This window comes from Melozone crissalis, unplaced genomic scaffold, assembly GCF_028551555.1.
Source record: "Melozone crissalis strain CALT ecotype California unplaced genomic scaffold, PUWL_Pcris_2 ptg000061l_1, whole genome shotgun sequence".
NCBI classification, from domain to species: Eukaryota; Metazoa; Chordata; class Aves; order Passeriformes; family Passerellidae; genus Melozone; species Melozone crissalis.
The window spans coordinates 5,690,126-5,713,968 of NW_026535839.1; the positions used below are offsets into that span (position 1 = coordinate 5,690,126).

General features: G+C 45.4%; 1 protein-coding gene across 2 annotated transcripts in view; it reads right to left on the reverse strand.

Moving 5' to 3' along the window:
* GRIA1 (glutamate ionotropic receptor AMPA type subunit 1) overlaps nucleotides 1–23,843 on the reverse strand; it is a 119,115-nt gene that overhangs the window by 49,768 nt on the left and 45,504 nt on the right. For both annotated transcript variants that reach the window (XM_054288104.1, XM_054288105.1), the window contains exons 3-5: nucleotides 13,631–13,870; nucleotides 11,245–11,429; nucleotides 6,830–6,883 (exon numbers count right to left, since the gene is read on the reverse strand). In XM_054288104.1, the coding sequence (XP_054144079.1) occupies nucleotides 6,830–6,883; nucleotides 11,245–11,429; nucleotides 13,631–13,870 (479 nt within the window). The remainder of the gene's footprint in view (nucleotides 1–6,829; nucleotides 6,884–11,244; nucleotides 11,430–13,630; nucleotides 13,871–23,843) is intronic.

Consider the following 23,843-nt stretch of genomic DNA (forward strand, 5'->3'; position numbering starts at 1 on the left):
GGGGGGAAACCACCCCTTTCTCTTGAATTGCCTGGAGAAGGATTGTTGGCTGAAGGCAACAGAGCCCCCTGCTCCCAGGGAGGAGTATTAGGTTTTTTAAGTCTCCTTCTGTCTGGGATGAAGAGACTAGAGTCTGCTTTCCCTTTTCTTTAACAGCACACTGAAATATTCCTTTTCAAGCCAAAAGCATTGAAGCAATTCACCCTGAGCTTGGGTGGGTGCCACAGAAACCTGTGGCAGCGTCGGGAAACTGGCCCAACTCTGTTTAAATGCATGACTTGCAATGCCAGACTACTTCTTTGCAGCAGATTTTATGATTATAAGAAACTTTGCAAAGCAAAATTTTTGCTTCTGAATGGCTGTAGATGAGCTGAGTGAGTACAAAGTGGCTCCTGTCATTCCAAGGTACACCAGTGACTTACTGCAGGGAGCAAGAAATGGAGTGTTTCCAGACAGAGCAGCTCTAATGCCCCAAATTATCTTCAAGCTTAACTTCTCCAGTGAAGCACCATTCCTCACTCCCATCACTTCGTATTAATAAGGAGGGAATGTCAAAAAAGAGCCCCATCTGCTCCAGTCTCCTTCCACTGTGCCTTCCAATGGGAGAGGAACTCTCCTCTGCAGAGTTATTCGTGTGTCAGATCCCATTGGGGCAGCAAAATGTGTGAGTCCTCACTGGGACTTAGGAGTGAGTGAAGAAAGGAAAAGAAAGAGGACAAGGGGGCACCATCAGGCAGCTTCCCAGCCCTGCAGCTTGATGAGAGTGTTTGGTCCTGTCTGTGGTTACAACACAAGCCAAGTGAGGTGAGAATCCAGACTCTAAGCACAAGGGGCTGGAGGTGAACAGAAACTTCTCTTTGGTGCAGCCCTGCAGAATTTTTTTTTGTGTATTATTTGCCCGATCTTTCGGCTGCAGCACATTGTGCATATAAATGACCACACACATCTTGTCAGAAGGCTCAGTCTAGGCAGGGGAAGGGATGTTCTAGGTGGATGTTTGTGCATTAGAGAGCTTTCAGGGCATAAACTGATTTAAGGGTTTGGGAAATGTGCCGTGCAGTGGCAGATGCCATGAATTCAATCAAAGATATGATTAAGGGATGACCTGATCCCAGTTTACAAGGACCAAAACATCAGTAATGGAATATTTTGTCTAGCAAACAGAAGCATAAATCTGGTCGAGGAAGCTGAAGCTAAGCATGGTCTGACTAGAAAAGAGGACAAATGAAGTCACCATGAGGCAGATACTATGGATTTACACATCACCACTTGCAGCTGAGCTGGGATAATGGATTAGGAGACTGCAAATGGCTGAGAAAACCTGTTAGTTTAACAGCATTTTGCCGAAGTTTAAGCAAACACATTTTTCCTTCCAATAGCTGTAATATAATCTGTCAGTTACTCACCTGATGCTCTGATTTTTTTAAGCCACAGTAAGTCACTCATGTTTTTCAGTCCTCATTAACTACTGCAAAAATCCTCCCAAGGTTGCTGTTCATATTATCCTGTGTGGGCAAGTTTTGTATCAAACCAGATAATTTTCTTATGCATGAGACACTCAAGTTCAAGCAAAATTTAATTCAGGGCACTGCTGTGTCTCTTACTATCAGTAATTCAGAGGAGATAATGTTATATGGGGCTCTTCTGCTTGATAATTTTTGAGTCAGGACAGAAAAGCTGTTGGGAAGTGAAATGCAGAATTTTCACTGATATATTATATTGTCTTTCTCTGAGCAGAAAGTGAATTTGTCTCATGAGCCTTCTTGCATCAACCTCTCAGGAGGCAGAAAGGTCTAACAGGCATAATTTTAGAACCCTAAAAGTAACTTGGGACACTTTTTTTCCAATAGAAGTATATAAATTTTGCATCTTGAGATCTTGCCAAGATGAGAAGGAGATGCTGTACACATCCTTCTGGAAACTCCAGAGAACAGAGTTTCAAACCAGTGAGGCATTCGCACCTGAGCATTGCTGCCCACCAGCCAGCAGCACTTCAGGGGGCAGGGGACTCAGATAAACAGGGCAGATTTCAAACTCATGGGAGAGAGAACTACAACATTTTATCTCCAGGCAAGCAGGGACTGGAGTCATGGACACACTGCCAGTGGCACAGCTCACACTGTGCTGGGGCAGTGCCAGGTGTCACTGATGGGGCAGGTACAGACCTTGCTGGGCACCACAACCCTCCCCACACAGCCACAGGTGTGGGTGTCCTGCCCTGCTTCAGGGGAGATGCTCTCTGCCTGTGGATGGCAAATTTGGGAGGGTTCCTCTTCCCTTTCTGCACCCAGTGCTGGTCTCACATTGCTGAGTCTCAGCCCTGGTGTTACAGAAGTTCCTTCTGTTTTCTAGGCGAAAAAAAAGTCAAAGCTGCCCATCCAACCCAGAGGGGACCTGGATAAACCCAGCACATCTTGTCTGACTCCTGCAGGAGCCACTCTGCTGGCAAAGCTGCTGTGCTGGGGAAATGGTGATGCAGAATGATTTCTGCTTTTTTTGAAAATATGTTCTCTATTTTTTTACACACATATTTGTAGCTCTGTGGCCTATTGTATCTGTGGCTAGTTTTCCCAGTATTTTTCCCTACCTTTTCCCTAGGCAGAAAGACAAAACATATTCCAAGACCCCAATCCCATCTTGGTTCTTTCTGGAAAGCAAGGTTAAAAAACAGCTCTTCAAGACACATTTTTATAAACAAAGTTTAGTTTCCATCTGAGGGGAGAAGATTTAGAGGTGGTTGAACTGTGGGAAATTTCATCACCTCTTGTGCTCCTAATTGGTGATTTTTGTAAGTTATGTTAATTTGCTAATCTTACAACACTGCATTCACCCCATGGGGTGCTGGGCATTCTGTGAACATTTTTTCATATCTGCCTATGGAGGTCTCCAATAAAGACCAACCTTTATATTACCTCCTATACTAATATTTTCTCAAATGTGTGCTGTTTTATTTCTACGTTTCCTAAGGCATCACTGGTAACATCCACCAGCCCCACAACTGCCAGCAAAGGGAAACTGTCCATGGCCTAACTCAGTGCTGACACAGGCTGATGTAGAATGGCACAGGAAAAAGTGCTTATCTTTGCTAATCAACACTGGTTTTATCTTTACTTTTCCCTGCTACACCTGCCGTCAGCAATCTTGTACACTTATCTATTCATCTTCAAAAAAAGAGCCCTTGCTAAAAGAACAACTCAGTCTAATGCACCAGGAAAGAAAAAGAGGCTGAAACACTGGATGTGGCAGCTGTCTTTCATACTTTTCTTTTAAAGACAGGCCACATGAATGTCCCTCATTTAATGACAAAGATTTTTCTCTGCCCAAGCTGATGCTCTCCCACTCCTGACGGTAGTCAGCTCACATCCATGGCATAGGACAAACAGATACACAAAGCCAAGGTTATGGGCAAAAAGCCTGAACATCAAAAGAAAGGAATCCCAGAAGTTTCTAAGCTTGTTCCTCTGGTATTTTTGACTGTATTTTTTTTTCCTCTTTGTGGTTGCTACAACTGATGATCTCAAAGGCTGAGAACAAAGCTTAGAAAAGGGAGACTCACAGAAACAAACACTTTTAAAAGTTGCCAAATCTCTTTGAGTTCCAGAGGGGGAAAGAGAAAGAGAGAGATGACTGCAAGCTGCCAGTGTACCTGACAAATACCCAGGTTTGCTCTGGTAAAAGCTCACTGATGGGTACTGGTTAAAGACCAGGATTTCATCAGTTTTTAAAAACCATGAAGAGTGCCAAATTTGGCTCGAGGACAGGGAGGGATGCTCACAGAAACCCTTCCCCTGGCAGGGATGTTGCAGTCAGACCTTCATGGGATGGGCAGGGCTGGGGAGACAAGAGAAGTCGTGTCTTTAGCAGGTGTAGCACATTCAGAGAAGGATGTTTGCCCATGGCCTAGGGTGCAGAATGGTTTCATTTTGTTTGTGAACACAGAAATATTATTGTCTCACCTTGGCAACAGCAATTTCACTGAAAAAGAATGCTGCTCCTGCTAGGAAATACCAGCTTTCACTTGCTGCTGTCAAATTCTGCTCAGCACTTCACTACAGCTCACCCAGAGCAACTGCTGGGCAAACACACAGCAAGGCTAATGCAAGGCAGTGGCTGCCCATGGAGTGGCTGTGGACAGATAGGGAATTCCTCCATTCCAAACTGTGCCTATGGATGATTTTTTTAGACCTTATTCAGCCTGTGCATTGCCTTGCAAGCTCATTTTGCATTCCTGATGGAACATCAGTTTGAAGCTGCTGCGACTGGGCAGTGGTGTGATGCTGCTTGGGTTTCTTGGCTCTGTATAGCTCTGAACAAGCTAAAAAAAGGAATTTAAGTGGGGTTACCCAGAAGTGTTTCCCAATATTTGCTTTCAATGTGTCACTTCCATAACTGTGTCCCCATTTTTCCATGCCCAAGTAGGTCAGGCAAAAGGCAGGGGTTGGAAATTCCTCCCCTTGCTCCAGCAAGTGCAGGAGACTTGGTGGCTATGAACGGGCTGAGGATTCCCTTGACCTGATCTTCACACAGGGTGAGAATTCTAAACTCAGGACTGCCTCAGCCAGCACAGGGCATGAAAAATAACTCATTTGGAAACCCAACACTTCCAGATTTTGTCTCTTACTGTATTCTCTGAGGACTCAGTGCTCCAGAGGGAGGCAGTTCCCCAAGCAGGGCTGCTCTCCAGCACGCGGGCGCGCACGAGGGTACGCGAGTGTGCGTGGGCAACGCACGCCCTGTCATCCTGGGACATGTCTGCAGGGGAAAATGGGGGCTGTTTGAGGTCTACCACTATGAGTGTGAGTCAGTGGGAATAAATTACAGCACGCTACACCCTCTGAAGGCTCTAATCCAGCCATGAGGTGTCCTCAGAAGAGGGTAAAACCTGCTGTGATCTCTTGGATCAGAGCGTTCGCACCAGGGTTTAACCCTGCCAGAGGCCAGCTTCTGACAATCTCTTATAAAATCCCTGGCCATCCCCACTGAGGGAGGCTTGCTGTCCTGCCTTGCTGCCCTGTGGTCTCAGAAACATGGGATCTTAGGGCCTTTTTGCCATTCTCCTTGCTGAACCCATCATCCAGTAGCTCTCGTGTGGGTGCAGCACATAACAGGACCTGATTTGGCTTCTGGTGTCTGAACCTGCCCAGGTTAATCTGCCCTGGAAAAGACCTTCTTAAGCTTGACAGGTGCCAGGATTTTTTTAAAATAGTTTTCCCATGTTGTCTGATTTTCCCCTACTTTTTTTTCTCTTTTTAAAGTATTCTCCTCTCTGACTTTTGGCTCTTGTGTGAGGCTGGGTTTTAAGGAGCAGGAAAGACCAAAGGTAAATCTTCAATTCCTTTCACTCTGCTCCTTCTCCCCAGAATCCAAGCTGCTTGGAGAGCACACCAGTGAATTCTGGTGATCCTGTGAGACACTGTGGGACCTGAAGTCCCCTCCACTGAGCTGCAGTGGAGGCAGAATGTCCCTGCAGAGGGCCTGAAGAAATGAAAAGATTTTTGCTCCAAGTTAATTATTTATAAACCCTATTGGCTGAGTATGCAACCTCTCCCAGCCAGCTCTGTCCTCTCAGCATTTGTGCAAAGGCTGAGAAAACACATTAAAGATGGGACAAGTGTACTTTTCTCTGGGTGAAGGTGAGGGAGAGTGGTATGCTGAGAAATGTCCTTCAAATCTCCTCCACCTGAGTGTTAGTTCAGTTCACCTCGTGCCTTTCATGCATTTATCCTTATGAAACTGTGCAGGGGAAAGAGGTGATATTGTCATTCAGCCTCCTGTGTGGGTGTACTTAAAATTGCACAGACATGCTCACTCCAGTGACTCCAGCTCACTTTCCTGCTTAACTTTAATGAAGGGACTTTCATAAACATCCAGGACCTAGGTTATGGCAAATAATAATTTTTTTTTAAATTAGCAGCTGAAGTTATTGGCTGCTCTGTAGTTTTGCATGTCTCCCCCTGCACAAGGTAACATTTTAATCTCTGTAATTACACGGTAGGCAGCCAGCACAGGGTGCAGGGTCAGTACAGGGCACTGCAGGGTAATGATGTGGCCATTTTTGCCTGGTAAATTACAGAGTTATCTTGGGACTGAGAAAAGGAGAAGGGCAGCAACTGCTTGACTAATTGGCAGTTTAAAGTTTAATTACCCCAGGGCTGACGTGCTGCCTCCCAGATGCTGCTCTGTGCTGAAAGAACAGGTCCAGAGCCTGCACATGGCTCACCCCACAGGCCCAGGAGGCAGCATCAGCCCCAGAGTGCCAGCAGCATCCCAGCCTCTGCAGTGCATCCTCCTGGATAGATGGACACATTTGGGGAGGAGAGGGTAGGAGCTCTGCTGTGGAAAACCTCAGTTTCTCTCTCTTACCTCTCCCCTAATCTCCCTAGGCAAAGAAATTTTCCATCCTCCTGTGAGACTTGCTCCAGGAAGATGGTCCTGCCCCTGCCCAGCGCTGCCCTGTCCTCAGGCAGCACATCCCTGCAGTAAAGGGAGAATCCTTTCCTCAAAGAAATCTTTGCATTCAATTCTCTCCCTAGAGCCATGACAGTCAGATTTCATTTAGCACCAAGGGGGGAGTGATAAAATTACTTTGGTCTACATCTGTCATCCAGCCAAGGTCAAACCACTACACAACCCCAGCACACCTGGGGATACCCTGCAGATAATCTTGCTGGATCAAGAGAGAAAACTCCACAAGAAGAGCACAGCAAAAGACTTTGGTACTTTTTTACCTAGAAGGTGGATGAGAAAAAGAGTGTACAGCACAGTAATTATAAATATAGTGCTTTACAAAACTGAGATAGAAAAACTCCCACCAATTAGGGTAACTCACCATATTTGCCAGAATGTAGTGGTACCCGTTGCCATTTTTTTCAAGTGAGATGATCTGCAAGATAAAAACCAAGGATAATTAGCAGAGATCAGCTAAGGAAGAAGAATATCAGTTACCTGCCCTTTCTCACTCTTATTTTTCCCTGCTGAGACTCCTCAGCTGTGAGCAGGAAGACATGGCAAAAGAAAAGTTCCCAATCTTATTAGAGGATGGCCAGAGCTTTGACACATGATGCCTGAGCAGCAAATCTGAAATTAGACAGGACAAGATCCCCAGGAACGCTGTACAGGAAGGGAGAGCAAACAACCAAACCAACCTGTTTCCTAAAGGCTCAGGGAGGAAGATAAAGCCTCAACAAGATTTGTATTTCAGACACCAAAGGAACAAATGGGGATTTGGAGTCCCTGTGTCCTATGAAAGCAACTGAAACATTAAGCAAGACTAGAGAGCAATCCTGCACATCCTCCAAGCTACAGCCCCTGCTGCCAACACCTGCTTGGGAGAGATGGCTGGAAATTTAGGTTATGGGTAAGTTTTTGTGCATCAGTGGAGTTTCAAACTATACCTCCAGAATGAAGCTGTTTGGCAAGCCACAGAGGATTCCCCTGCATGTTCATTGAGGTAATTTATAGATTCATATGCATGGTGTCCCAATACATGTGCTTTGCCACTTATTTCTTTATCCCTGACACAGCAGACTCAGGCTTTTATTTTCTTTTATCAACACAATTGCTTACCAATCAGTAACAACTGATTTTTTTCTGTTAGCTGCAAAAGTTTCCCTTTCTTTTCTCTTTTCTACCTGTTGCAGATTTGTCTGGGAGGAACAGAGGCACTGATCCAATGGTGTGTGTATTTTTCTCCCTTGATTTAAAAAGAGTACAGAAAAAATACACTTAAAAGTCTTCATTATTTTTGCTGACTCCGTTTTTTCATTGAAATTCCTCTCTATTGATTTCCAGCAGCACTGTTAAATTCTTACTAGTTTACTAGAGTCAGATACCATCTGCAATTGAGCCACTCTACAAACAGAAAGAAGAAAGTGGAAAAAAAGGCCCAAATGCCTTCAAAGCCTGTACAAACACAATATTTGCCAGTTTCTGAGAGAACTCTGCTGTTTCCATTAGGTTTCTTGGCTGGCAACACTACCTCTTATTTCCATTGTCATATGAACTGATTCTGAATTGCTGCCTGCATTGCCAACAGGCACAGGCAAAATCTGCACAAACTGCAGTGAGGACAGAAAGATCCTCAGAGCCAGAATGATCCTAAAACCACTGCAGATGCAGCCAGAAATCAGTGTACCCAGGATCTGGTACCAGGCTGGCAGCGGGTACTTGAGAAGTGTCAGATGAGGGCAGAGACTGATCCTCCCCATGGGACAGCACTCCCAGATTATCATGAGCAGTCATTTAGGGATTTCCAAATGGATAATAAATGAGCTGACACTTGCTCTGTGCAACTGGTTCGTCTGCCTTAGTCCTTCTCTGATGAAGTGCTCTTGTATGCATAATAAAACTCATCTGGTTCTCAGCATTAACGTGGGGGTGGCAATTAACTCCAATGAAAGTTTCATTTAGAAACAGTTTCTTACACAGTTAATGCCAGCTCCACCAGCTTGCCTGCACAGGATCCCTCAGTGTGGCTTCTGCTGAGGTGTCTGGAGCTCTCAGAAAAACCCTCTGTCTACCTAAAGCTATGAAGATATACATTTCATTATGGGTGGTTTTCTGAGTATCTTCCATGGCCTGATCTAAGAAGCAAAACCAGACCAAACTCATCCCTTTCCATCCATCAGCTGAGACTGACCTTTGCAGCAAGTCCCAGACCTTGCAGGAGGAAGGAGAATCTCTGGTGCACTGGGATGTCTAAGAATTATGATCCAATTCCCCTTTTCTCCAGTGTCAACAATAGCTGGCACTGGCTCCTCCAGCCCCAGCTCTCCTTTGTTATTTTATGAGGTGTCAGAGCCGATGAACCGAGGAGGGCTGCCATCCAGCTCTGCCTGAGCTGTTAATCTTACAGCCCATCCACCTGAATTATGAAGCTCGTTTCCTGTGTTTTACACAGTTATTTGTGATCTTAATTTATTTTAAAACGCTTGCTCAGTCCTAATGTGTCCGGACAGCAGTAGCAAGCTGAGGTTATAATAGCATTTATCACTCCTCCTGACTGTGCTGAGAGGCTGTGCTGGGCTGCATGCTGATTGCTCACTTGGGCCACCTAGGTTTCATTACCCACTTCTTAATGGGAGAGTTTGACATCTATTAGAGAGAAATCCTCTCAGAGTGAAACACTGGCAGAGGAGGAATTCCAGTTACTCATTTTAATGAGAGACAAGGAAGAAACAATAGAAGGCTTTGATGGAACACAACCCACCCAGCACTTATCCCATTAAGGCTACACAGCACAACTCCACGACAGCCTGCCCTGATCCAAGGCCTGGCTCACAAGTGACAGCTACCTCAGCAAAGACAAATCAAACCCTTGAGACACGACACAGAGAAATCTCCCAGAGAGAAACCAGGTCATTTTTAACTGGCTCCTGTACAGCTGAGGCCTGCCTTGCTGGAGTCACTGGTGTTATTTGTGTTTTGTGTATGGAGGGAAAATGAAAAGCAGCAGAGAGGCACAGGTGCTGGACAGCCATCCCCAGCTGTCCTGCTCACTGTGGAGCACAAATCACAAACCCACTGCCACTGAGAGACAGAGACAGGCTTGTCAGGGAAGAAGATAAATGCATTGAAATGTCCCCGAGGGGCTGAGGCAGCTTTTGGAGTACCTCAGACAGTCAGAGGGACAGGGCAAACAGCACAGTGACATTCCCACAGAGGCTGCTGGTGTGCTGAGCTCAGAGACCAGCCAGCAGCCCAAGTTAGAGCCCAAGTTACAGTCCCAGCTGAATTTCACATGATAATGAGCTGAATGCTGTCTTTGAATCCCTCCAGTCATCTGTATACTACGAAAAACCTTTCACTTTCTCACACTGGGACAACTACCTCTGCTCTCAGAAATCCTGGTGGACTTGGAACAAGAATGTTTAAAAGGATGAGAATGGACTACACACATCTGAAAAAGTTGTTCACAGCCCCATCCTTCACTGGAGTGTTACCTCCCAGGCACAGATGTCTGCTGGAATTGCTCTGTAATTTTTGTAGTAAAACACAGCTTTGTACCTCTTCTCCCTGGGAACTGATATTTTTTATAGTATTGCAAAACAAATAATCACAGTATCTGGATTTTTAGTGCTCTTACAAATAGCTTTTCCTATACCTAGGTTTAACACTTTCTCCAGTTCTGTGAAGAACTTTGAAAGAAAGCCTTATTTTCCTGCTCATATCAAGAAGACTAGGTAATAATTTACTATACAACTTAACATTATTTTAGACAAAACAGGCTTAAAAGCCTGACACTATTAATCCTAAAAATTTGATATACTCTGAAGAAAAGCCAAATTCACTGCCTAGGTCTTGTCCAAAATTCTGGACAAGAATTCAGAATCTTCCAGAGAGAAGATTTTACCCTCTGGAATAACCTGTTTTCTCTTTCATGAATGTGACCTTGGCTCTGAGGTTACAACCTGCTCTCAGCTTTGTTATTCCACATAACAGAGGAGCACCCAGAGACATCCAGCAAGGACGGACTGTGCTCATCCCTGAGCATCTGGTGAAATGTCAGTCCCTGTCCCACACAGGGAGCAGCTGAAGTGTGAGACAGAGATGAAAGGTACCTTAGGTAGGGAGACCTGGGAAGCATGAGGTAAGGGTGAGCTGATTATGATGAGTAAAGCAGTGGAAATTGCTCTTTCCAAACCCTTCCAGTTGGGTCGGGTTGTAGGTGTGAGAGGGAAAGGTCTTGTGGCTGGAGTTGAAGTGTGGACTCAACCCGCCCCTGGGCTTGTATTTGTCTCCTGTCACAGAAATCCATATTCAGGACAAATGTACCATAATCCTTTTGTGTGAGAATCTGGTCCAGCACGTGGAGGCTGGGGGACCAGGAATCTGGCAGTGCCAATCCACACCTCCAGCTTAACTCAGAAACTGGAGAAAGACTCTGCAGAATCAGGAGGTGCCACATCTTGTGCACGCTGCTTGGAGGAATTGGCACAAAGCAAACTCACTGGGGAGCAAGGGGGTGTAAAGGGTTCAGCAAAGGAGTCAAACAAGGAGGGAGCATGGAGAGTGGAGCTCAATCAGCATGAATACATGAGAGCTTGTAGCATTCCTGCAGCTTTACTGTTTCCCCAGTAACACAGCAGAGAAATGCCTGCGAGCCCAGCAGCTGCAGGCACACACCCCAACTTCAATGAGAGCCACAAGGAGACCAGGATCAGGCGAAAATGGGGAGAACTCCAAGGAAAAACAACTCTTCCCTGCATGCAAGATCCTCCCCCAGAAGGCTCACACCAACACAACCTTATTAAGGATGATGTGCAGCCTCTCAGTCTCGCAGTCCACCACCACCAGCCTCTCCTTCTTCTTCTCCAGCTCCTGGAAGAGCATCCTGTAGCCCTCCTCTGTTGTTGTCAGGATGTTGACAGCTGTCACCTGCCAGTTCTTCTCAGCTGCAGTGTCCAGCACTTTCTGCAGGACTGACAGCCCTGGGGTGGGAAGAGAAGGGGGAGAGCCAGGTTTTAGTTGTGTAATGGCATCTTTCCATCCTCCTGGCAGCCTGTGTGGCTGCCTCAAGCCGGGCTGGAGACAGTCATGAGAGAGCAGCAGAGCTACAGAGAGCAGCTAACAGTCTAGATCTGATCCAACCCCATCTGGGCTAGAATTAATGACTCCTGCTTTTTCTGGCCTAGCACAGACGACTCCAGGTCTGATTTTCCTTTGTAATTGGCAGATCAGTCTCGTTGATCAGGCCCTGCTGTGGGATTCAGATAAGAACTCTAATCCCCGTCTTCCTGTTCCCCAAATAACTTGATTTCTCTCTCAATGACTTGATTTCCTTCTCATCTTTGATCTGTTTAGGCTGTGTGCTCCTAGGGTTAGGGACACCCTCATCAATCACAGCACACTGTCACACTCAGCATGCTTCTCTCGCAGCAGCATCTCGTCAGGAGACCATTACTTTTAGAATTATGTTGCTTAAATTACATTCACAGCTTTCTAGAGGAGATGCACATAGCAGTTCTCTGGAATCATGCTGGACAACCCTGAACAACCCTGTGCTTTTGGAATATTCTGTGTGTCCATGCCTCATGACAGCAGAAAGCAGGTGGGATGCTTTCATACCTTCTCCTGTCTCTAAAGCCCATCCTGTCCCTTCAGGGGATAATTAAAACTTCCAGGACAGAGATGTGAATCACCTTACCTCTGCCCTATCCTCCACAAGTCTGCTTTGCTTGCAGCTCCAAGCCTGGAGCTTTAAAGGCATCTGAGGGCTGGGAAAACTGAATCATGGAGCAATGAGCTCTCTAGCCCTTTTTTGGTTTGTGGTTGAGAAAGTTAGGTAACATCTTCCATTACCTCACACAGGTTTTTGTTCTTTTACATAGAAATCTGACATGCACCAACAAGGGGAATTTGGAATTTTCCAATCTATCTGCCACAAACGCACATTTCACACGTGGTTGTGGGCTTAGGTGAGATGTGAGAATGTGTTCGTTCATGTTTCTAAATTCAGGACTCAGTGTCCTTGAGTTTTACAGCCCAGTTCCATATGGGACCTATTGAATCGAAACAATTTCCCCATTTTGAATTCCAAACCATTTGCACATCAAGTATTTTCCTTGTGTTGATGGGGCTTGGATCTGACCCCATGAACACACCCACACAACATTGGGTCAGGCTGATGCTTCTTTTAGATCAATGCTCACCTTCAGCAGAAAGGGGTCTTTGGAAGAGAACAGACAGCAGGGCAGGCATAGGTTGACCCAAACCCACAACTTCTGGGGACAAAGACTCTTTCTAGACCTGTGTCTTTATCTGCCTGGTATCTTTAACCCCTAGAGCTGTGCTGAGTAGGCCCTGACGACGGAGGACTCCATCGTATCAGAAGGCTAATTAATTACTTTATTATACTCTATTATTCTATTCTATATTACATTATATCTAAACTGGAACTGCCAAGCACTCAACTCTGCACACACTGCTCTGAATCTCTGACTCTCAGCTGACAGTCCTGACACATGCACACACACTTGTGTCACTATAGGGCACAAAACAACATCAGCACACACACTGCTGCTCTCAAGGTGAAAAAAGAGAAGTTTAATTTCTGACTCCAACATTTATAGATTTCCAAAAGTGACAGTGGATTGGAGGGCGAAAGTGCCACCTCTCCAATGACACTGGACAAATCAACAGCCCATCAAATTTCTCCTCCTCCATAAAAGAAAGCAAAACAATAAGTTATTTACAGAAAGTGTGTGAGAAAGTTTGTTACAAGAATGTAAATATCAGAAGGCTTAGAAAATCTTAAAAAATCAGGGTGACACGCTTGGCCCTGATAGGCCAAGGAAACAGAACACCATCACTTTGGGTAAACAATCTCCACATGGCATTCTACTTTTGCACAAACACAGGCACAGCAAATGAGATAAGAATATTCTTGAGAAGAATTGTGCTTTGCTTTGCTCTGTGAAGAGAAATTTGGGGCTACACACTTGGGCCTGATAGGCCAAGGAAACAGAATACCATCACTTTGGGTAAACAACCTCCACATTGCATTCTACTTTGGCACAAACACAGGCACAGCAAATGAGACAAGAATATTTTGGGGAAGAATTATGCCTTGCTTTTCTCTGTGAAGAGAAAACGTGGGGCTGCAAACCCTTCCCATGGAGCTGCGACTCACCGCGGTCGGCGTCATAGATGTACACGAACTTCTGCCAGCTGTAGTGCTCGATGACACTGATCAGGGCATCCTGCAGCTCGGGGCGCAGCTGCAGCACGAACTGGTTGGAGGTTTCCACGGGGAAGCTCGGGGTTATGAAGCACACGTGGAGGGCCCCGCAGAAGGACGTGAGCATGTTGACGGTTCTCCTCTCGTAAAAGCCAAAGATGGCGTAGACGCCCTTGGAGAACTGGGAGCAGACTGCAGGAGGGGAGAAAATCAGGGAGATTTCTCAGCAATGTCACCAAAATAAACCTTTTCCCTCAGATAGGCTGCAGGGTCTCTCTGGACTAGAAAATTTTCCCCCAGGTGGGTGGGTTGGTGAAGGCAACCTGTGAAGAACAGGGCTTGTGGCCATGGAGTGCCCTGCTCTTGGTCTCCACAGACCTGCTTTACTTTTGATAGGAAGAAATTACTCAAAATAATAAAATCAGTGTCTCCAGGGCTCTGCTGAAGATTTTGCCGCTTCTGGGGTAAAATGAATTATCTGAACGTAGGAACCCTTCAGCAGAAAGAGGCTACTGCAGCCCTTTCTGCATTCAGGGAGCAGAAGGAAAGCCTCGCACAGCAGCACAGCCCTTTGTGGCCAACAACTCCAGAGGGAAACCATGTGTTTGACCTCAGCACCTGAGGAAAATGAGAGGGCATCTCAGCAAAGGTTCACCAAGGTTCAACATAGCCACAGCACAGCTCCAGGGGGATCTGTCCTGGGGCATGAGCTGCTGGCTCTGAGTCAGAGCCTCTGACACTGGGAGTGTGTTGGTACTTGGGAACACAACTTCGGCAATTTCTGGTTTCCTCACAAAGCCATGGAGAGAGGGCTGTGAGCCCAGTGAGGGCTCGCTGGTTTCCCTGGCAGGCGTCTGTCTGTCTGTCTGTCTGTCTGCCAGCCCCTGTGCTGTGCAGGGAGGGCTCCCTCGGGTTGGAGCCCTTCTCTGCAGAGCACTTAATGAGATCGTGGGAGCTGCTGGGAAAATGCCTGAGGATCTCAGTGAGACAGAGAGAGTTCACACTTTGTGCTGTAAAACTTAGCCCCTGAGACAGTCAGACTCATTCAATATCACCCCTGTTTATGGCACATCCCGAGTTACCATCAATAAATCTCCAAGCTGGAGGTGGTGGCAGTGACAGCACTTTTCCTGTGTCAGAACTCTTGGCACCAGTGTTTCCTTCTCTTGTCACTGTGACTCTGAAGACCTTTGGCTGTGACATTTATACTGACTCGACAATTCACACATCACTCGCCGCTCTCCCAATGCCAGTGCAGGCTGAGGAGTTGGATGTGACATTCTGGGGTCCCCTGGCAAGTGCTCTGCACTGCTTGGGAATCCCCTGACCTGATTTCTGCTGCTAACTGCCAGTATCCAACCTTCTGCACGCAGCCTCCTAAAAACAAAATTCTTGCACCCTTAAGGTTCCATGTGAGCTCTGTCCCACCAGCAGGGACCCAAAATCAATTCTGGCTGGCTTTGAGCCATCCTGGAAAAGATTGTTTTGTTCCTCACTTTGCTACTGCCAGCACCAAACATTCAGAGGGAAGAGCAAGACATCCTGCTTCCCACTGTGCAAAGCAAGTCCCTGCTCCCGTCTCACCCCTGAAACAAAGCAGCCAGGCTTCGTGGTGGTGCTGAGAGCTGAGAATGGAACCTCATAAGACTGAAGAAATTTTTTCCTTTGTCTTGGATCTGAGCCCAGTTTTTGGGCATCCCAGTCCCGCAGTTTGTTCGCAGGGTTGCTCATCCTCTTTTCACTGATTAGCACCTGTGATCTCAGCATTTTCCTCCCACAAGGGAATTTGCTGTTCTGCAGGGCAGGGACGCCTCAGAAAGCCCAAACTGAGACGGAAATAACCCCCTCTTCTCTTTATGTTCACAGCAGTGCCTCTCTTTGCAATCAGCAATTGTGTCTGCATCAGCTGGAGTCACTGCCCTCATCATGAGACTGACACATCCAGGAGGAAAAGCAGCAGATACAGATGGAAATAGTCTGAGCATCTTTTCCATGTGGCTGGAGCAGGGGGTCTAATGAAGGGTGTGAGATACCATATGTGAGAGATCAGAACGTGATCTCCAGAGACCCAAGCTTCAGCCTCACTGAATGATTAAAGAGACATTTTCAGGACAGCTGAACAATCCAGTACAATTAATAGTCCAGACAATAAGCTTAGCTGGCTTGTTTTGTTTTGTTTTGCTTCAGCCAAGGCATGGCTTCCTTGGATTTCTTTTCTATTCAAAAGGAATCTATCCTTTTAAAATTTAATTTTTTCTTTAACTTTGTGGCTCAGTCACACTCAGGCATCCCTCCTACACTGTTCTGAGACATCATCAGTGCCAGCATTTGAAACAGATTGTACCGAAGACAACTGGGAAAGTGAACACTTTATCATTAGTAAGTTTGGAAAGAACCCTCACTTGCTTTGTACTTGCAGGATAAGAGAGGCCATGGACAAGACAGATAATTTGAAAAAAAAAAGGCTTACCAAGAATTATCTCCCAAAGAAAAACAAAGAAACTCTTGTGTCAGTTAATCTGGAAGAAGTGTGAGAGCTGTAGCCACCTTTCTAGGACTGAACACGGCAAAATGTAAAAGCAGTGGCTGCAAAATTATGTAAATCTCAGGGCTATTTTAAATTACAGATGCTCCAAATGAATTTACACAGCAAAGCTAAAAAGAAATTACTTGCTTGTTATTTAATACACTAAGAGATTGCTGGAACTCCTTACATTTCCTTTAATCATTTTATGAAGCAAATTTGTTAATTATTCTGTGTTCATTTGATTGCTCTGCAACTTCCTAATAATCTACTACTAAGAATTGTAAACCTTAAGTAGAAGAAGCAAATATTTTAAGCTCTCTTTGTTTTTGTAGTGATGAGGAGTCACTAGCCTCTGACTGATGGATTTCTAAAAAGACTAAGAAACATAAAAGGGAGGAGGATTGCGCTGGAATGCAAGGCCCAAGAAGTTGAGCTCTTCTGGTCAATTGGCTGGTAACAACATCCCCCTTTCCAAGCCCTGTGCTGGCTATCTGTGAGCAGCTGGCCCAAGCCCAGCTTTTCCTGCAGAGGAGAGCTGCAGTCAGCCTGGAGATCAGCTCCAGCAGCTCAATTTGGACAGCTCCACCTCAATCTCCTTCCTGCAGTCAGAAATCTGGGTGAAATCCAGCAGCAGAAATGTTTGCCCATCCCAGGATGTGAGCACGAGTGAGGAGGGTTTGCTTGGGTGCAAATGCACACGTCTGTGGCTGTTTGCACGTGCTGTTGGTGGCCTCTGGGCTGCAGGGTGGGAAAGGACAGACAATGTCTGTTCTGGGCTGTACCTGAATTTGTAATTTATTACAGATAGGTTAGGAGCAGCATTGTGTTCATGGATGGAATTTTGGTTCATGCAGTTATTAGGGTAAATAGCTTTAGGACTTTGATTGTGTTTAGGGTGAGGAAAACGGTTGCAGTTATTACAGCGTACAGGTAGAAGTTGAGGAGGGTGAGTTTAGGTTTAAATGATAATGATTGCTTTTCAGCCTAGGTGGGAGATGGAAGAAAAGGCCAGGATTTTTCAGATTTGTGTTTGGTTGAGACCCATTCATCCTCCCAGGGCTGCTGAGAGGATAGCTAGGATAGTTAAGAGTGTAGGGTTTAGTGATGGCACAGTTTGAATTTGTAATTTATTACAGAAGAATTTCCCTCTAAAGTAGCCCTTGGAAAATATAGTCCATAATGATTGATAACCTACTGCTGTATTCTTCCTGATCAGTCTTGTTTAATTGATCAGTTTGAGATTTGTGGCTGAGGCACTCCCAGTGTGTGCTGCACCAGGCCCCAGAGACACCCCATAGCCCTCCTTCTCCAGTGAGATCTCCAGTACTGTTCAGCAAGGAAAATTAAGCAAAAGCAGAGGCATTAACAAGATTGTGACCTGGTTATGCTGAAGAGACAATCCAGTGACAACCAGCTGCTCTCTGCAGAGTGCCTGTGGCAGCCAAGTGAGGCCAGAGCTCATCTGACTGCTCTAAAAACTTTTCTAACTTGCAGCAAAAGTCAAAATAGTTTGTAAATTAGTCAAAAAGTGACTGATGTGCTAGAACAAGCAGGGGATGCTGCCCCTCTCTGTGGAATGGTAGCCATCAGGGAGCTGATGTGTCCTTGAATTCAGATGAGGAAAAAGGCGTCTGTGATTCACTCACTTGGAACCCACAGACTCCAGGATTTCTAGTCCTTGCAGTGTTTCTCCAAAGCTCTCTTTTCATATGGAAATATTCGAGGTAAAGAATGAACATCAGAGAGAAACACTGGTTTTACTGAAAGCACACACAGGAGAGGACACTTATTTGGGAGCTGAAAGAAGCAGCTCTGGCCACCTTTGCAGATGCTTCTGAGAAAGAGAAAAATACATCAGTAAATACATCAACACTCACAACTTTAAATTGCACATTTTCTCTGTGGGAGAGGAAAGAAAAAGAGGTGTTTTGAGTCTGTAAAAATTCATGGTAGAATTTTTTTTTGGCTGCAGCTCTTAACCAGAGTGAGTAGATGAACAAGATTGATTTCTGCATTGGGAGAGTCAGAAGTATTTTACAAGCAGGTGTTCGACCTGATCCACATTGTTGAGGGTGAAGGGCAGATGTCAGATAAAACAGATATCTCTTTCAGGTTTTGGTGAAAGAAGAAAACCCAAAAAGTTTCTCTCAGAAACCATCACCACAAAGAGGGGCTGAAATAGGATTTGAGGCGGGAGGAAGGGCAAATGGGCTGCACAGAAGGATGGAAATGAGGATTTGGTCTCCAGCAGTGAAAACTGTGCATTCTGCTGAGAATCTGCAAACAAGACTGCAAAAAGGGAACTGCTCTCCAGGGACACAGCTGGGGAGGAAGCCTGGTAGGAGATCCTGGCAACTGCTCATCTGCCATCTCCTTTAGAAGCAGAATTTTCACCATTTCACTGAGTTTAAGACTAGAAAGGGACATTAGATCATTTCTACTGACTTGTTGTATCTCATGGACTATTAAGTTTCACCCAGCTACCCCTGGAGGGAGCCAATAATATGGCTCAGTTGACTCTTAGGAGATTCAGCTGCTGCATGTGCCTCTGTCAGAGAACAGAAGTAGCAGAGACAGTGCTAATACCCAAAGCCACAAGAGCGGTAAAAAACCTGATTAAATGAAATATCCCCAGATGTTCTTCACAAATGACTCATGTTCTCACTTGCAAAAGGGGACATGCAGCCCAGATGGTCCCTGCCAGATCTCAGAGGCCTTCCTGACCCTGGAGAATGTCATGGCATCTAGGAGGGAAGACACAGCATCTTCTCCAGGAAAGCTATTCCTATGATGTTGAGCTGCACGTGTGACCAAATTATTCCCCATACCCCAAACAAAAAAATTAGAGACAATATAGGTTCCAAAATAAGAAGAAATCTTTGAAGCAATCAACCCAGCACACACCAAAATGAAAAAGTGCCTTTTAAAAATTGCAATGGTAATAAAATAGCGATCTCAGTTATCCCTGCAAGCTGCTAAAGATGAGCCCTGCAATGCCTGCAGCCCCAATACCATCTCCCTGTGCCCAAACCTGCTGGGACACAGAACCAACACCCTCACTCGCAGCAGAACATACTCACTGACAACAGTGGTGTCAAGAAGCAGCTCCCACATGCTTCCCTTTGCTCACTTGCAGCGTGCTTGTGCACATGTGGGAAAGAGGAGGGAGGATTTGCATGCATAATTAATTCTCAGCGTGCCCTGCCTGGAGGCGACCCTACGCTGAGATGGGAGAACCTGACATCAGGTTGGCAAAGCTGGTGGGGTTCCAAGGAAAGAGCTCTGGTGTCTGCTGCAATTAGGCTCAGCTCAGCTCTCCTCCCCAATGTTTGTCCTCACAGCTCTCCTCTGTGGCGTAGGTGCCAGAGCGCATCCCAACGACAGCATGTTCCCACAGATTTCTGCAGCAGGGGAAAGCCAAACAGATTCCACACTCCCCCATTGTTCCACTCGTGTGTTTGGTTAGCTGACAGCAGATATGTCCCACATATTTGATCAACTGCAAATCAGGCTGATGTGCTATCACAAGAAATCCGTGTTTTTCTTTCAAATATACAAAAGGTACAGAACAGTGCTCCCTTCCATCATTTCCCTGCGCTGCTGCTCTAATGATCCTGGAAGCTGGAAAGTAGTGTTGGTTTTTACATAAAGATCTGCTTTCCTTCCCTCATATTTAAACAATAATCTGTCACTGAAGAGCTGCTTATAAATGCATGTGCTGATAGCTTCAAGTTTTTCAGTGAAGTTTGCCAGCACAACAAATAAGTCTTAGTTTGCCTGGTTGACAAATGATAAATTTCCTTTGAGATCAAATTGGATTTGGGGGTTTTTCTCACATGCCACTGAGTTTTGGGAAACTGAAATAGCATGGAGGTTTGATCACCAAAAATTCACAGCACGGACTCTCATTTATTTAAGTGAACTTTTGTATTAAAATCATGGTGGTGGAAGATACAGTCATGGGGAGTTGACTTTAATCTCTCTAAGGAACGAGTTGAATGTCCTTGCTCTTCCACTTGTGTACTTCACATCTCAAAACCTCTTTTTATTTTTCTATTAGAGTCTTTGAATGCAGTTCTTCTCCAGTGTGACTACAAAACAGAAGAAAAAAATCAAATATCAAAGGTTTTAATGAGGTCACTGAACTTGTTGAAATAAGGAAAGAAAGATGATGATAATGTTTGTGTCAAGATTCTACTTGCTTGCTTTATTTGTTTTTAAAAGTGTTTCAGCAACTTTGGGATTGCTAATACTTTGTTGAGTCACATATAGCCAAGAATTAAATATATTGAAGGGTTTACAGTCAACACAAATGACTTCTGATCACTTTTAATAGGAATTAGATGCAAATCCCTATGCAGAAGACAGTGAGATCAGAAGCATCCTTAAAAGGGCCTCATTTCTTCTGTGGGTAGAATTAGATTATTATTCTAATAGGGACAGTTTGGCTAATGAGGATCCTGTGGTTAAGAGATCAGATTATGTGTAAGGAGAAATGGGTCCATTGCCATCTCTGTGTCAGGCTTGTTATTAATCATGGTTTGGATCTTTCCTTGTGAGGCAACAGCTTTTCTCTGAGCCCATCTGTCCCGGTCCCTTCGGTCAGAGGCTGACTTTTGCACTGTGCTCATTCTGACCCAAAATGGGACCCATTTCTGAGCTGGAAGCACTGGTGCCCTGCTCTCAAGCTGTGTAAGGCTCTTGTTGTTCCACTGCCTTCATCACTCCAGTGTCCCATGGCAGATTCACAGCTTTTCCACAGCACCCCCTGCTTTCATAACTTAAAACCGGAAAAGATGTGCAGAAGGGCTTTGGTGCCTGGAAAAAACTCTGCACTTTTCAGCTCTAATAAAAGATCTGACCTTTCTACCTTGTCTCATTGTCTAAATGGGAGTGTTTTCCCCCATGCCAGTCTGGCTCCTTTCTGGGGGACAGCTAACAAACCCATTTGGGATACAATCTTCTGAGAGCCTTTTGCAGCACATTTTGTCTTTGAGAATCCTAGAATCATTGAATGGTTTGGCTTGGAAGGGACCTTAAGGATGTGCCAGAACTGCCTGACACTGTCATCAGTCCTGCTGGGCATCTGGCTTTTTGCTGTGTCCAGAAAGAACCCAGCAGAAAATGCTGCTGTGCTGGGTTCTCCTTGGGTTCCCAGGAGCTCTGCAAAAGCTCCTGAACCCTCTTACCCCACAACCCTCACCCTGGCTCCCCTGCAGCCACTCCAGAGGGAAGGAGCGATCCCTGTAGGGCCCCCAGCTGCAGATGGATGCTCCCATGGGACCCAGGGACTCAGGAAGACCAGAGATCCCTGCTCTCACCGAACCTTCCACAATGAGATTGAGAACTCATCATTTGTCCTCATTGAATTCTCTGTGTCTGAAGCAGAGACATAAATATTAAAGCAAGATTACTACAAATGGAAAAGCGACAGCGACCTTGTAAAAGCAGATGAGGAATGAGGGTTGAACCAATTTTCCTTCTGCTTTTTTATTAGATGGCCTTTTGTATTATATTGGTCCTTCTGAAGTGTTGTACAGTTTCTTGTACAAGGGAAACTAAGTAGAGGATCATGGTGTGGATTCTGCTGGGAAACATGAACAACAACAGAGGGAAAGAACAGAGCACCAGCATCTTAATAGAGTATACAGCACACCTCTCAGCTCACCACAGCATTTAATTCTGGGCTGTAAGTGCTGAATTATTAAAACAGTAGAAAGAGGGGAGTGAGGAGTGGGAGGAGGGGAGATAAGCAATGGCAGAAAGCAAATGTGTCACATAGAGAAGGTCTTGTTGCAGATGAAGTACATTTTGTCTTCAATACCTTCCTTTCTTTCCCTAATACATTATATTGGTTTGTAGACATTAAAGCCTCAGACTTCAGTGCAAGCCTCAGGTTCTGGTGGGGATTTTGTAAGGGCCTGTCTTGAAACTGTCTGCAGAACTTTACATTTACCAAGGACAAGGACCCTTCAAAGAGAACCTCCATAATACAGGACAGAGCATCATGTCCTTGAGGGCTTGAAGTGGCAAGAGGTACCTTAACCCATTAGCTGGCACGTTATTTATAAACCTTCACATTTTCTATCCACTTTCAGGGCTACATCACAAGTATCTGCTGAGTTAGCAAAGCAGATGTTCCAAAACCTACATGTGCTATCACTGCCCCAAAAGTGCCACCCCTCCTGCAGTCACTGGAGCCTTTGGTTTCCTGGGAAGAGGAGAGAAAGGCACAAACCCAACAAACCCAACAAACCCAACAAACTACTCAGCACACAAGGATTAAGCCCTAGAGCACAAACCTTTTGCGCTACCTGGTTGCACATTGTGTTCACCTGAGGTCTGTGAAAGCACTAATGGTTTTAAAACCTATTTAACATCTCAGCAAGGGCTGAGTTTGGTGCGGAATGACAAGATCCTTTGACATCTGAGAGTGCTGGTTTTTGTGGCCTTAAGTGCCTCCCCTGGTGGCTCTTTGCTATAGTCATGGCTTGTAGGGTTTTTATTTTCCCTTTTCACATTAATGTTCCGTTCCATTGTGCTCACAGCTTTGTTCAGAGCTACTTAATGTCAGGGGGAATATTACCATTTCTTCCCTCTCATTAGAACAGCTTTAATCCTGCCTGCACTGCGAGGACAATAAATGATAAGAGTTACAACATTTTGATTTCTGCAGTGCCTCAGAGCACCAGGTTTGGTGGAAAATCCCAAACAAACAAGTTTAAGCTTGAGATCTTTTAAACTCAGTGGGAGACTGTGTTGTCTGGGGAGCAGGGAGGCAGCAGTGTGACAGATGGTGAGATCTGGACCTATGGTTTGCAGTTTTATGGTCTCTGGTGGAACTTCTGCGCGAGTTGCTTGCCGTGGGTGGTGGAACAAACAGTTTACATGAAGTGCATCCAGTCAGGGTGCCCAGATGGAGCTTCTGCAGAGGGGAGATGCTTAAACCAGGGCTGCAAGAGCTCTAGAGGCCAGTTCCCCCTCGTGGGAGGTGAAGACATCCATCCCTCTGAGTGAAGTGGGGATGCGGGAACTGGGAGAGCCCTTCTCTGCCCCGCTGCTCCCACAAACCTGTGCGTAAATGTGGAGCCCCTTGGGAATGTGACACAAAAATACCAAATATCAGCCTGGCTACCCAGCATGACCATAAGCACAAATAAAGTAGAATTTGAGGTTTTTTTCTAAAAAATCTTGGGTGAAATTTGTGCCATTTTACCAGCATGACAGAGGGGACTTTTACAGCTACAGGCTTCTTCTGAACCTGCAATAGGACCCACAAAAATCATCTCCCATAGCAAACTCACAGGACTGAGGGAAGGACCAGGATGTGGGAGAAGCTGCAAAGCACATCACTGCTATATAAAGTGACCTTAGATACACATCTTTTGCCTCAAAGACCTTTGGGTAACCAAATCCTTTTAATGTCAGTGACAGGGGGTATCAAATACAAAGCAAAACTTTGGGAAAGGCTTTTCAGCTGGATGTTTTACTAGCAGAGCTTGATATGTCACAGTAAAGATTTATGCTAATGAAAGATAAAAAATCAACAACTCTACACAGAGGCCAGTGAAAGCACCAGGAGCCTCTCAGTTATCGTGCTGTAGGACTGAGAAAATAGCCTGGAAAATGGGATATGCG